At 44.2% G+C, this 12,215-nt stretch overlaps 1 protein-coding gene across 1 annotated transcript in view; it reads right to left on the bottom strand.

Moving 5' to 3' along the window:
* polrmt (polymerase (RNA) mitochondrial (DNA directed)) overlaps window positions 1-12,215 on the bottom strand; it is a 69,028-nt gene that overhangs the window by 17,925 nt on the left and 38,888 nt on the right. Inside the window, exon 16 of the mRNA XM_083767667.1 lies at window positions 293-345. Coding sequence (XP_083623793.1) covers window positions 293-345 — 53 coding nt within the window. The remainder of the gene's footprint in view (window positions 1-292; window positions 346-12,215) is intronic.

Raw genomic sequence — 12,215 nt, forward strand, 5'->3', positions numbered from 1 at the left:
AATGTTTTTGCCCACGCTGGTCTACAGTATCTGTTCATCATTCTGTCTGTTAGCAGGCCGGGTACCTTGAGCAGTTATGAACAGATTTTCACAACGTGGTGGAAATAAGGTTGGTCCTGGGCTCTCAAGGAAGAACTCTTTCACATTTCACAACGATTGGCCAAAAAGATTGGCTTGGACTGTCACAAAAATGCACACAACATCTCTGTGCTTTACTACAGTAAGCATAATTTCTAGTTACCAGTGAAAGAACACCCCTGAATGAGTAGAAATGGAGTAGAAAGAAACTTACGCTGTGGCATCAGTGGACACCAGTAAGTTGAGGTGTTGAAGGTCATTCTTCACCTGGAGGAGGGGATCCAAGAACAATGGAACAATTAATCACATCTCAAAAAAATAATTATGGTGCTACCGTGCTAAAGTTGAAAAGGAAAGATATGATAAACAGATTGTGATTTTAGAGATCCAGTATCAATATAAATGTTTCTTTGTCTAAAACCTTATTATCAGAGCTCTTGCAATCGATTAAAATGATAAACGACAGCTAAATATAGCTTTAAATGTTGTGCAAATGGCTTCTGCTGCTTGGAAACCTTCTACACAGCTCGCAATCAGTGGAGCGAGATGAAATGCAACTTTCAGACCTTGATGACTGCTAAATGACACGTCATATAATTTTCCCTTAAAGAGACTCATTCCACCGAGTGCAAAGTAGACCGCACAGAGCACACAACCGCATGATAATAAGGTTCACAAAGTAGACTGCACAGAGCACACAACCGCATGATAATAAGGTTCACCAGCAGGGTCTGGTCATAATTTATACATTTTAAATTAACCTACAGTTTGTGTTGATGCCTCACTGATGACACTCCAGGTAGAAATACAAAAAGCGTCTCAAACAGATTTCCTCGACAGTCAGTTGCCATCAGGAGTTTGTATCTTTGAGTAAAGCAGTGCACGTGTGCTACAGAGAATAGACTTAATTAGGCCCCAGCATGTCCAATCATTTTCACATGGACTCACAAAGGAAGGATCAGTATAATTAATCCTAAAAGTCAGCGGACACATTTGTGTTTCCTAAATGCACAGGAAACAGACATGGTGAAATAACATTATCTATTTTTTGCACATGTGAACGACACACTGGAACTCATTGCTGGGGCAATTCGTCATGAGAAAAAGGAATAATTAAAATGGCCCCCTTTTTTGATCTCTGCTGTGTATCTTTCAGCGTAGCAATGAAAGCAGCGGTTTCTAACGGAGAGCTAAGCCTCAGCGTCCCCAACTTTAGAGCAGGGGTCTTCAACATAGGGCAAAAAGACCAAACAAAGAACAGAGCCGACGGTCAAGTTTACCAAGTATTGAGGCTTTAAGTGGTTAAATAATGTCTGAAAAACATGAATAACAGTGATGAGAGCGTGGTCAAACAAGTCTAAGCCATCGAAATATATGATCTGCAACACAAATCAATCTATCCATCCAACCATCCATCCATCTATCAAGTCTCTGTACGTGTGTATGTACGTCTGTAATCCACGTCAAAATTTGGCAAACGCGTTCCACCCCACCACAGGGAATGCAGTGCCCGGCCTTGAGTCGGTGGGAGTGCGGGTCCCTGCTTCATCTCCCTCTCAGCTAAGGGGTCCATTGGCCTGAAAAACCTTGGAAGAAGACCCCTGCTGTATGTATGGCAGGTCCATCTATCTATCTGGGGCAGGGCTGTCTCCTTACCATTGATTATAAGCTGCCACGCTGGCGCTATGCCAGGGTGAGGTGTCCAGGCTACTATCAAGAGTGATAGGCCAGCACTATCGCTCCTCTGTGCTTTTCTGCTCCTCATCCAAGTCAAACTCATAACATTAGCCTGTTTGCCTTGTACCTGTTTAGGCCTGTCACAATCATTATATAATCGTCTAATCGCAATTATTTCAGATTATTTTGTCATAATCGTTTCCATGTTGAAAATATCTTCCCTGTGTAATTTTTGATTACGAAGCCTATAAAAGGCAAACAGAAATGTTTGTATTTTTCATTAATATATCCCAATGGTCAATGCCAAAAAACACATTTAAATTGTCTATTAATCATCAACTTAAATTTGTAATGGTGACAGCCCTAATTCTGTTGTCATGTTTGTACTATTATTTATTTATGCATTGTATTTGAGTGTCTGTCTGTCCATCAGTTTGCGTCAGTGATGAACCACTAGCTCAGTGTTTCTCAACTTGTGGGTTGAGAGGTTTCTTGGGTACAGGCTTTAGTTCAGACATACCATTTACCTCAAACCCTAACCTAACCCTGACCGCAAGCACGGGAGCAGCGCAAGTTCGACCGCATGTCCGACCGCTGTTTCCGCATGTCGGTCCATTGGTGTGTCTAATCTGCGTATGCATCCCTTTTTTTTAATGCCTAAAAAATAAAAAGCAACAAACTGTACTATGAACTGATCAAACATTGGCCAAATTCCCCGGTTGAAAACCACTGCACTAGTTCAAACGCTGATGGATGATTATAACGTGTTTGATGATTCAGCATTTCACTGCCATCATATCTATAGTAATTAGACCACTTTCATATTTTTCTCAGCATGAAGTCTGTATGAAGTGACGTTGCAAGGCTTTCAATTAAATGCAATCCCGGGACCCATGGCGTGGTCTCCAATATCCAATATAGTCCCCGGGAAGTTCTATACATAATTTTTAGTAATTTACAGTGTTTTAAATTATGTTTGATCTCACCGTATATGGTTATATAATTATGGTTAGATTCATGTATCTATGAATTCACTAAATATCTGTCTGTCTGGACATAACATGGGCACTGTACAACTCTGACGTCTCTCTCTTCTGTTTTATCTATTAGGAACACCATACAAGATGTGTATTTAAAATGTTTCAAAACACATTAATTATTTTACACTAAATAAATTTCCATTTTTCTTTTGAAAATAAGAGACAACACATCTACAATCTCACAACCTGCCACAACACGCTGTGAGCTTGTAGATCGGCTATATTCGAAATGCAGATGTATATGTTGTGTGTGTGCGTGTGCTCATGTGGCCAATAGTCGCTTATTGTCTCCACCAGGCCGAAGGCATGGGGAGAGAGTATGTTTTGCACTCCGTCCGTCCGTCTGTGAACAGCTAATCCCCGGCACTGTTAACGCGGTCGATTCCAAATTTTACACACACTCCCCCTGGATGCCAACGATGAACCTCTGCCAGAACAGCCTGTTATAGCACCACCAGGAGGCAAATCGTTACATACCATATCTCTATAGTCATTTGTTCGAGATGGATCTGTCCGATATTTCATATTCCATCCTAATCCTAATTGGCTTTCAAAGTTTGCAGGATTGGCCCTTTTGAAACAAAAAGTCTCAAATCATGAACGCAGCGTGCAATTTACGTGAAATCTTTCACAGACCACAGGTGGAATTTTGCAAAAACACATTTTTGGAACAAAATGCCTAAAAATCATCCAATTGTCATCAATGGTGTAAGAACAAATGGCAAATGGCACCCTTTTCACATTGGCCTATTATAGTGCCACCAGGAGGCCACAACCTGACCTGACCCGGAGGGGACCTGTGTCCCGAGGGGCACTTTATCTAGTTTTGGTCTTGTTTTTGTACACCTGGCCGCTTTGTTCCTCTTGCAAAAACTGGCAACACCGCTCTAGTAGCTCCTGTCCTGAGTCACTACCACTCTCACAGCAGTGACTTATCCAAACACAAAAGAAGAACAAAATAACTATAATTAATTTGGACTTCAAGGTCATTCCAACCTTCTAATAATTATTTTGCTCCCACATGTACATACTTCTATCTGTTTGGGATGACGAACACAGAGGATGTGAATCTTCCTCCCCAGCCTTTTACAGATGTTACTGTGCCCTCACGCGTTTGTCAATGTTGACACATTTGGCTGAAAATAAGTGACCAATGCCACATGAGCACTTCAAACCTATAGACCGATTCAGAAACGGGTCTCATGGTCGCAGGCAACGTATTTCCTGTAGGTGGAGACGACATATCTGCAGTTTCTCCGCACCTCCTTCTACTACAGTGAATGGAAGTGACCTCAAACGTTACTCTTTTACCTGCTTTTTACTAACACTAACATTACAAAGATGCCCAGAACATCAGGATGAACCTGTGTAGTTTATGGCTGCTCCAACAGTAGTGGCAACATTCAAAAACGTGAATGTCAAAATATCTACCGCGGTGGCTGAGACCAGAGCCATATAGCAGTGAAAGGTCCTGAAAGATACATAACGTCAGTCTTACCTAATACCCAATCTTTCTGTTTTAGGAACACAAGGCTGCTGTACTTTATACCTCATACTAAGCATTAAAGTATGAGCCTACAGGAAATACGTTGCCTGCGACCATGACATGAGACCCGTTTCTGAATCGGTCTATAGCTGTATCGGCTATTTGAAAATAGCAGATAGGCTATTTTCCTGTACGGAAACTACAAAATGTCGTCGCATGAAGGTGCGCTGCAGGCGGAAATTATCCTTCACCAAAAATGATGCCAATGTGGAAAATCTGTATTATTTATTATGCTATTTTTAGTAATAGGCCAAGATATTTGACATTGCCCTGTGCAATGTTTGATTACGAAACCTAAATGACAAACAAAAACGTATATGTATGTATTCATATGTTCAATGCCAAAAACAATTAAATTGTTAAATCGCAATTATTTGTATGATTGACTATTAATCGTCAACTTAAATTACTAAATTATTTGTAATTGTGACAGTCCTAGGCAGCTTGAAGGTCAGTAACGTATGACACAAACATGATAATTGATAACAACATGATAACACATTGTGCTTCTATGATAAGATAGAAGCACAACGAGGTACAGTAAAGCTCATACAATCCATCAGTGACATGAAGAGGACGCCCATGCATCACTCATCTCTCCTTCAACTCCCATTTCATGTCTTGTCAACAAATAGACGACGGTAAAGGAAAAGCAATAATGTAAGTGGCAAGGACGAAAGAAATGCAGGTTTACGGACTAACCCCCAAGTTATAATTTACATAGTCGGTCACGCACCAAAAATAGCCGATCTACAAGCTCTAAGGTGTTGCGCTGTGACGGGTTGTAAGCTTGTAGATTGGCAATTTTCGGGTGCACAAAACCCGCACGGAAGTTAAGTATAAATCAGGCATAAGGAGCTGCCTACCAGAGTGTAAAGGGGGTCACCGCACTACAACGTAACCACATTCATCATCATAAATCTCCACCAGATGTGCAAGCGGGGTCGTCCTGACCTATGAGTTATAATGAGCAAGTCCTTGGCCAGCGCGGTTGTGTGCCCCTGTGGAGAGAATCACCTAGACAATGACTGTACAGAGGGCGGTGGAGATGAAAACAGCCATCAGTAACCATGAAAAAAGTAGCCATGACACCCAGAAGGGAATCCCCATTCATCACAGGGTGGCTAATAACGCACCACTCGTCTGCCCCCCCCCCCGTTCCTCTGATGATCTGGGTCACCTAGTCCTGTTTCTAGCCACTCTTCCCCTGGCGACAGACACAGACATTTCTCTCCAACACTATGGTAAATGGATTCACACGCACGCACACCTTACACTAACACACTTCCCCTGACCTTCTCCAGACTTTGCTTTTGCCCAAACTTTCCTTTTTTTGTCCTCTCTGGGATTTTTTTAAAATTCAAGTCTCATATATTATTTTGCCCCCCGGGATACATGCTCACTTCTGTTCTAAAGCGCTGGGGGGGATTGATGTGTGTGCTCGCGCACACATGTGTGTGTGTGCATGTACATGTACACATGTGTCAAAGTCTCAGTTAGAACCACCTCATTCTGACGATACTGCAAGAGCAAAGTAGGCCAATACACAAATGAAGAATTCCATCTACATAGTACAGTAGCAAGACCTTAAAATTGTATCATATGTAAGTAGAAAGAAGACTTTATGCTCTAGAAAAAACTAAAAACAGTTGCTTTGCTATCTAGAATACAGGATGTCTGATCATTTTACTCGCAGTGCATGCAATGAGTTCGCAACAGTCATGTGCTTCAACCAATTATTGAATTTGACAGTAATAAAGTGGTCTGGTCTCTGGAACACAGAGGTTGTTGCGGGCTGCATGCACCTTCTGAGAACAGATCAGCACAGAAAAAGTCAGATATATCTAGCTGCGCTGTAGGTCAGTGCCCCTTCAAACAGCGTGACTTTTACTTTCATCTGGTTTGGTGCGTTTACACCTCATTGTGCTGGGAAATCGTCAATTAAAACCGAGACCCAAGGTCACGAACCCACTCCCTTCATACAGCAGGGGAAGTAAAGAGGAGACTACTTTATAAGCCCACAAATCCATCCTTTGCCTCCCCTCCATGTCATCCAGAAGGTGAGAGATTTCACTGCAATTTGCCCAGGAGAGGGTGAGGGGGAATTAAACAAATAACTAATCTGAGCCCGAGAAAAAGTGACCTCTGATCTGATAAGTATCTTCAAATCCTGTTAGGCAGCCTCACTGATCCATGTTCACGCTCCTCCACCCTGCCTCCCCAGCCGGCTGCAGCTACATCACTTCACCCTGCCTCCCCAGCCGGCTGCAGCTACATCACTTCACCCTGCCTCCCCAGAAGGCTGCAGCTACATCACTTCACCCTGCCTCCCCAGCCGGCTGCAGCTACATCACTTCACCCTGCCTCCCCAGCCGGCTGCAGCTACATCACTCCACCCTGCCTCCCCAGCCGGCTGCAGCTACATCACTTCACCCTGCCTCCCCAGAAGGCTGCAGCTACATCACTTCACCCTGCCTCCCCAGCCGGCTGCAGCTACATCACTTCACCCTGCCTCCCCAGCCGGCTGCAGCTACATCACTCCACCCTGCCTCCCCAGCCGGCTGCAGCTACATCACTTCAACCTGCCTCCCCAGAAGGCTGCAGCTACATCACTTCACCCTGCCTCCCCAGCCGGCTGCAGCTACATCACTTCAACCTGCCTCCCCAGAAGGCTGCAGCTACATCACTTCAACCTGCCTCCCCAGAAGGCTGCAGCTACATCACTTCAACCTGCCTCCCCAGCCGGCTGCAGCTACATCACTTCAACCTGCCTCCCCAGCCGGCTGCAGCTACATCACTTCAACCTGCCTCCCCAGCCGGCTGCAGCTACATCACTTCAACCTGCCTCCCCAGCCGGCTGCAGCTACATCACTTCACCCTGCATGCCTACTTATATACATACATATACATTACATAAATGTAGGACAAGCCACCATGTGCGAGTATGCACCACACAGCTCACACACACCTGCAGTTCTTGCTTATTTACTTTACTTGCTGTTCTTGGTGCTTCATCTCCTCTGTCTTGCTACTGTGATTACCGACGACCCCCAGTCACACACACACAGCAGCCAGGGATTTATGAGCCAGCGGGGTGGACTGGGAGATGGAATCGAAAACTCTGATTTATAGCTAGTCGTGCACCGGTGTCACAATAGCCGATCTACAAGCTCACAACATGTTGCAGCACTAAGGTGGAACAAAGTATAAACTAGATAAAGTGCCCCTCGGGACACAGGTCTCCACCATGCCAGGTCAGGTTGTGGCCTCCTGGTGGTGCTATAATAGGCCAATGTGAAAAGGGTGCCATTTCTTCTTACGCCTTGGATGGCAATTGGATGATTTGAGGCATTTTGTTCCAAAAATGTGTTTTACAAAAATCCACCTGTTGGTGGCGCTATAACAGGCCAATGTAAAAAGGGTGGGATATATTACTCAGCCTAGTAGGATTTTTGGACAGAATCCGGAGGAGTAATATCAAAAAATGTGTTTTACAAAAATCAGCCACCTGGTGGCGCTATAAAAGGTAGTTCTGGTCATTTTGGGGCAGAGGTTCATCGTTGCCATCCAGGGAGTGTGCGTGCAAAAATGTGGCATTGACTGGGTTAACGGTGCCGGAGATTAGCTGGTAACAGACGGATGGACGGACGGACACACACGGACGGAGTGCAAAACATACTCTCTCCCCATGCCTTCGACCAGGTGGAGACAATCAGGCATAATCCATTGGGGCAGTGAGGGCACCAGTCAGTGACCTTCCTGAATATCTGAGATTGTATCATTGGTATTGTCCATGGCTGCAACTAGATTAGAGAAATATTCTGGAGGATAGACAGGCTGTCCACTAAATGTAAGCATAACATGATGGATAACCTACAGTTCTTAGAAGGATTTTCAGTAAGGCTGTATATAAGGTAGTTTTTTTATAATGCATCGTAAGGCCCAAAACATTGTGTTTATTGTCATGATTTGTCACGACAAGAGTTGGCTTTGTCCGCGGCGTAAACGTCTTTAAATAAATACTTTCTGAAAAGTCTATGAGGAAAATTAACAGGGATTTCTTTTCCGGGTCTCTCGAGGGGGCGAGACTGCGACGCTCTATAGAGGGTATGCACAGGCATGATTTTCCCATCAGGACACGCCTCCCTCATCTAGACTGCAGGCATGCAAACGGACCGAAGGTGAAAAAGGTGACAGTGTACGGGGGACGCGCTGCGAACATTTTGGAGGGTTTTATGGGTACCAAACCCATTTGGGGGGGTCATGGGGGACACTACAAGGTTATAGTACACTTAGGGCTACATGTTCATCCATGCTAAACCTAAACTACCTTTTACTATTTTGAATAGTTAAAATAGCCAATCTACAAGCTCACGTGTCGATGGATGAAAATAGAGCCCTTCAGTACAACTCTCAGTATTAAGATAACATTAATTCCCTGATGAGATCATAGAATAAAATGACAGATGATTTACTAAATACAAATCTATAGGGAGTCAAACAGGTCACTGTTTTGGGTTTGCACTGCAGTCAACATTTTAATGTGCGTGTGTGCCTGTCTGTCTCTATTAGGCATGTGAATCTCGTCTCATCTCACGATTCGATACGCATCTCGATGCACTGCCAGCGATACGATACATTAGAGATACATGGAATCCCCTAGCGATGCGATACGATGCGATACGATTCTCCCTCTTCCCGATGCGATGCGATAACCATTTAGTTCAAATCACATTGATTCATCACAATAGAAAGGATTTATATTAAAGCTCTATGAATTTCCCAAAACATGTAAAAATGCATTACATTTAAATTCAAAGCAATTTATTGTTTTACTGTAGGTTAGTATTATAGCTGTATCTCAAACAACCCAACTTATAGAATTCTGTAAGTAAACAAAGGGTCTGCTCTGCTGGTTATTGTGGAATTGTTAGATTACTAATAATCATAGGCTATAGTATAATTATTATATCTCAATTTGAGGTTTTGAGTATAGAGGGTTCAATAGATTAAAATGTAATAGCCTATCGTTCATCAATTAATGTTACCAACATATAAATAGAAAAGAAACAAATAAACAAAACAGAAATTACACGTCACACTTGTAGTGCTGTCAAACAAGTCTATGTCTAGTTTAATCTGCAACAGTTTTATAATATAATTGCCTATGTATAGTGGGGGTCCCTACTTGATCTCTCACTCTCAGCTAAGTGGTCCTTGGCTTGACCTGAAAAACATTGAAGACAGTGAAAAGTCAACTGATCGACGGACAAAGCTACTCGGACAGCTATTTTATAAAGCTAAAGAGTAAAGGTGGTGCTTCTTGTTTAATGCGTGGGGCTCACTTCTGTTAGTCGCGGGTTCTCTTTATAGTCTGAGTCTGTTTGTTGTCTCAACGTGTCTACTCTTCACCGTCGTACGGTAGCTTCTGTTCACTGACTGTGCGCTGCGAGAGACCTTTTTTTTCTCTTCCTTTTCTGATGGTACGTTCAATGAAAAAGGATGTGCTGCTGTGCTGATTTATACTCACGCACACTGCTCATGAGCAGCGTTCACGCACACACTTTCACAGCTGCATCTTGTTGACAATTACCGTGCTGTGCAGTGTGCAGACACAGGCAGCGGTGAGTCCGTCAGACAAATTTCTCTGGGCTCCACCCATAGGCTCCACTGACCCAGAGATCGACGAGACCCCCCCACCCCCCTCAAACGTTTCTTTTACGGATTTGCATAAATCACACAGGTGCCCTATTTGGAGTAAAAACGGCGATTTTCGCCGAAAAGCTACAGTTTTGCATGCCTGAGACTGAGTGTCAAAACATTGAGCAGAAATGGAGTGTTGGAGTTTGGAAGGGCTCGTTGGAAATCACTCAACCGTCCTGCGTACCACCTGTTTCTAAATGTCACATAATTCAGGAGGCAGCAAAATGTTGTGTCATTGAAAACAAGCACTTCCAAACTCTGACACACAATCAAATGCAGGACATTTCTTGACAGAAAGTAGCACATAACGTTTCCATGGTGGATTTTTATGAAACAAAAACTTTGCAGATAGAAAGAGGATAATTCAAGCTTTTCGTACAGCTGCAATGTTGGTGAGTTTAACATTGTTTAATGACTTTTCTGTTTGGATGAATGGGCTGGCAAGGCCAGAAAGTATTTTTTTGCCACTCAGTGGGCGTTCCCGCATAACTTCCAGGTACGATGATGTCACGTGCATATCCTCTATAGAGTGTGCTGACCATATAAGGAGTTCCTCCCTGTCCCCAGTTAAACCTTAGGTTTCGTTTTTGGCTAGGTGGCACAGCCTTCATCCAATCAGAATAGAGAGGGGACTTCATCATTATCGAGCCGGGGCGGGCCTTGGTGTGTGTGCTGTTGGCATGTCGCGTGTCCCCCCACTGTAGTGTGTGCATGTGCACATCTTGTTACCAGGGGCGGACCGAGGGGTTTTCAAAATCACCGAAATCACTGAATGCTCCTTTAAACATTAACATTATAAACATTTATGAGCCAATATCTTATCTATCTTATCTCAATTTCATGTATTCATTCACTCATACCTCCATACATTAATTTGTTTGAAACACTGACTGGTTGATTCCTGGCGGAAGTGTGCAGGAGCTCCATACTAATGAGCTGCCTCTGCTCAATGCATGTTTGAAGAGAACAGAAAGAAGACGACAGACAGAGCATTTAGAAAATGGCGTACAGAACAATGCAGCCCTCCAGTCCAGAGAGGCCGGCAGTGCAGCTCATGTGGCGCCAGCACGCCCTCCTATATGGACACCGAGAATAGAGACGCACCCTCGGGAGGAGAGATCCACCATCTGCCACCCTCTCTCCCCAATACCCCTGCTTATGAGATGAGGGGACTCTCCTCCCCGCAACGCATCCCGCGGCTCAGTGTCATGCTGAAAGAGCCCCCCCCCCCCCCCCCCCCCACACACACACACACACACAGATACGCAAACACCAACAACGTTCATTTCTATTTATTTTGTGTACACGCACGGACGCGCGTACACAAACACGCGCACACAGAAATGTGTGTGGAGACGTGCCGGCACACAGAAACGTTATCGTAAAGACACGCTGCCTGTCAGAGACTGTGTAGTGCTGCAGATCCTGAGGCGATGCTGCCTCTAGCTCCATTACAGTCAAAACCACTCAGTGCTATCACGATACACCATCAGAGGTGCACTCGTCTCCTACACTAAAACCCTATCGACCACTCACTCCACTTGGACAGGCCCTGCTAGGACATTCCATCCACATGGCAAGGAAAGAGAAACCCTGGGTACCAGTTGACTGAAAACACTGTGGACATGAAACTGAACTGAACTGTTTTTACAGGGAACAGCCAGAGTAATACCACGTGTTAGAGAGAGAGAGAGAGAGAGAGAGAGAGGATGGAGGACAGGATGACATGGATGAAGTGGACAAGCAATGATGTGTGTTGTACAAAGTTAATATGATTGTGAACAAAAGATCCCCCAAAAAGATGAGTAGAGAAGTAATTGATAACAGCACTAAATACTATGAGACAGACAGAGGGCAGCAGACAGACGTGAAGGAAAGAGAGAAAGAGAAAAGAGTAAGTAGATATTCTCAGCATGGTCTAAAAATAACCAGCAGGGGGTAAAAGAGAGACAGTGGGCAGGAGTGTTCACACTTTAAATCCTGAGGTGTTTCGCGGTATCAGCCTTCGGCCTTGACCCGACATCTTGCGGCCGGCAACAGAATTAATCTACAAGATGTACCATATGGCATGTTCCTCAGCTGACATCTACTGCACCATGACATGTATTCTACCTGTATGTTTGTCTCCCAAGTGGAAATGCTCGTCTCGTGCACCTGACATACGTCTGTGG

The sequence above is a fragment of the Protomyctophum parallelum genome (assembly GCF_964188405.1).
Source record: "Protomyctophum parallelum genome assembly, chromosome: 6".
NCBI lineage: Eukaryota > Metazoa > Chordata > Actinopteri > Myctophiformes > Myctophidae > Protomyctophum > Protomyctophum parallelum.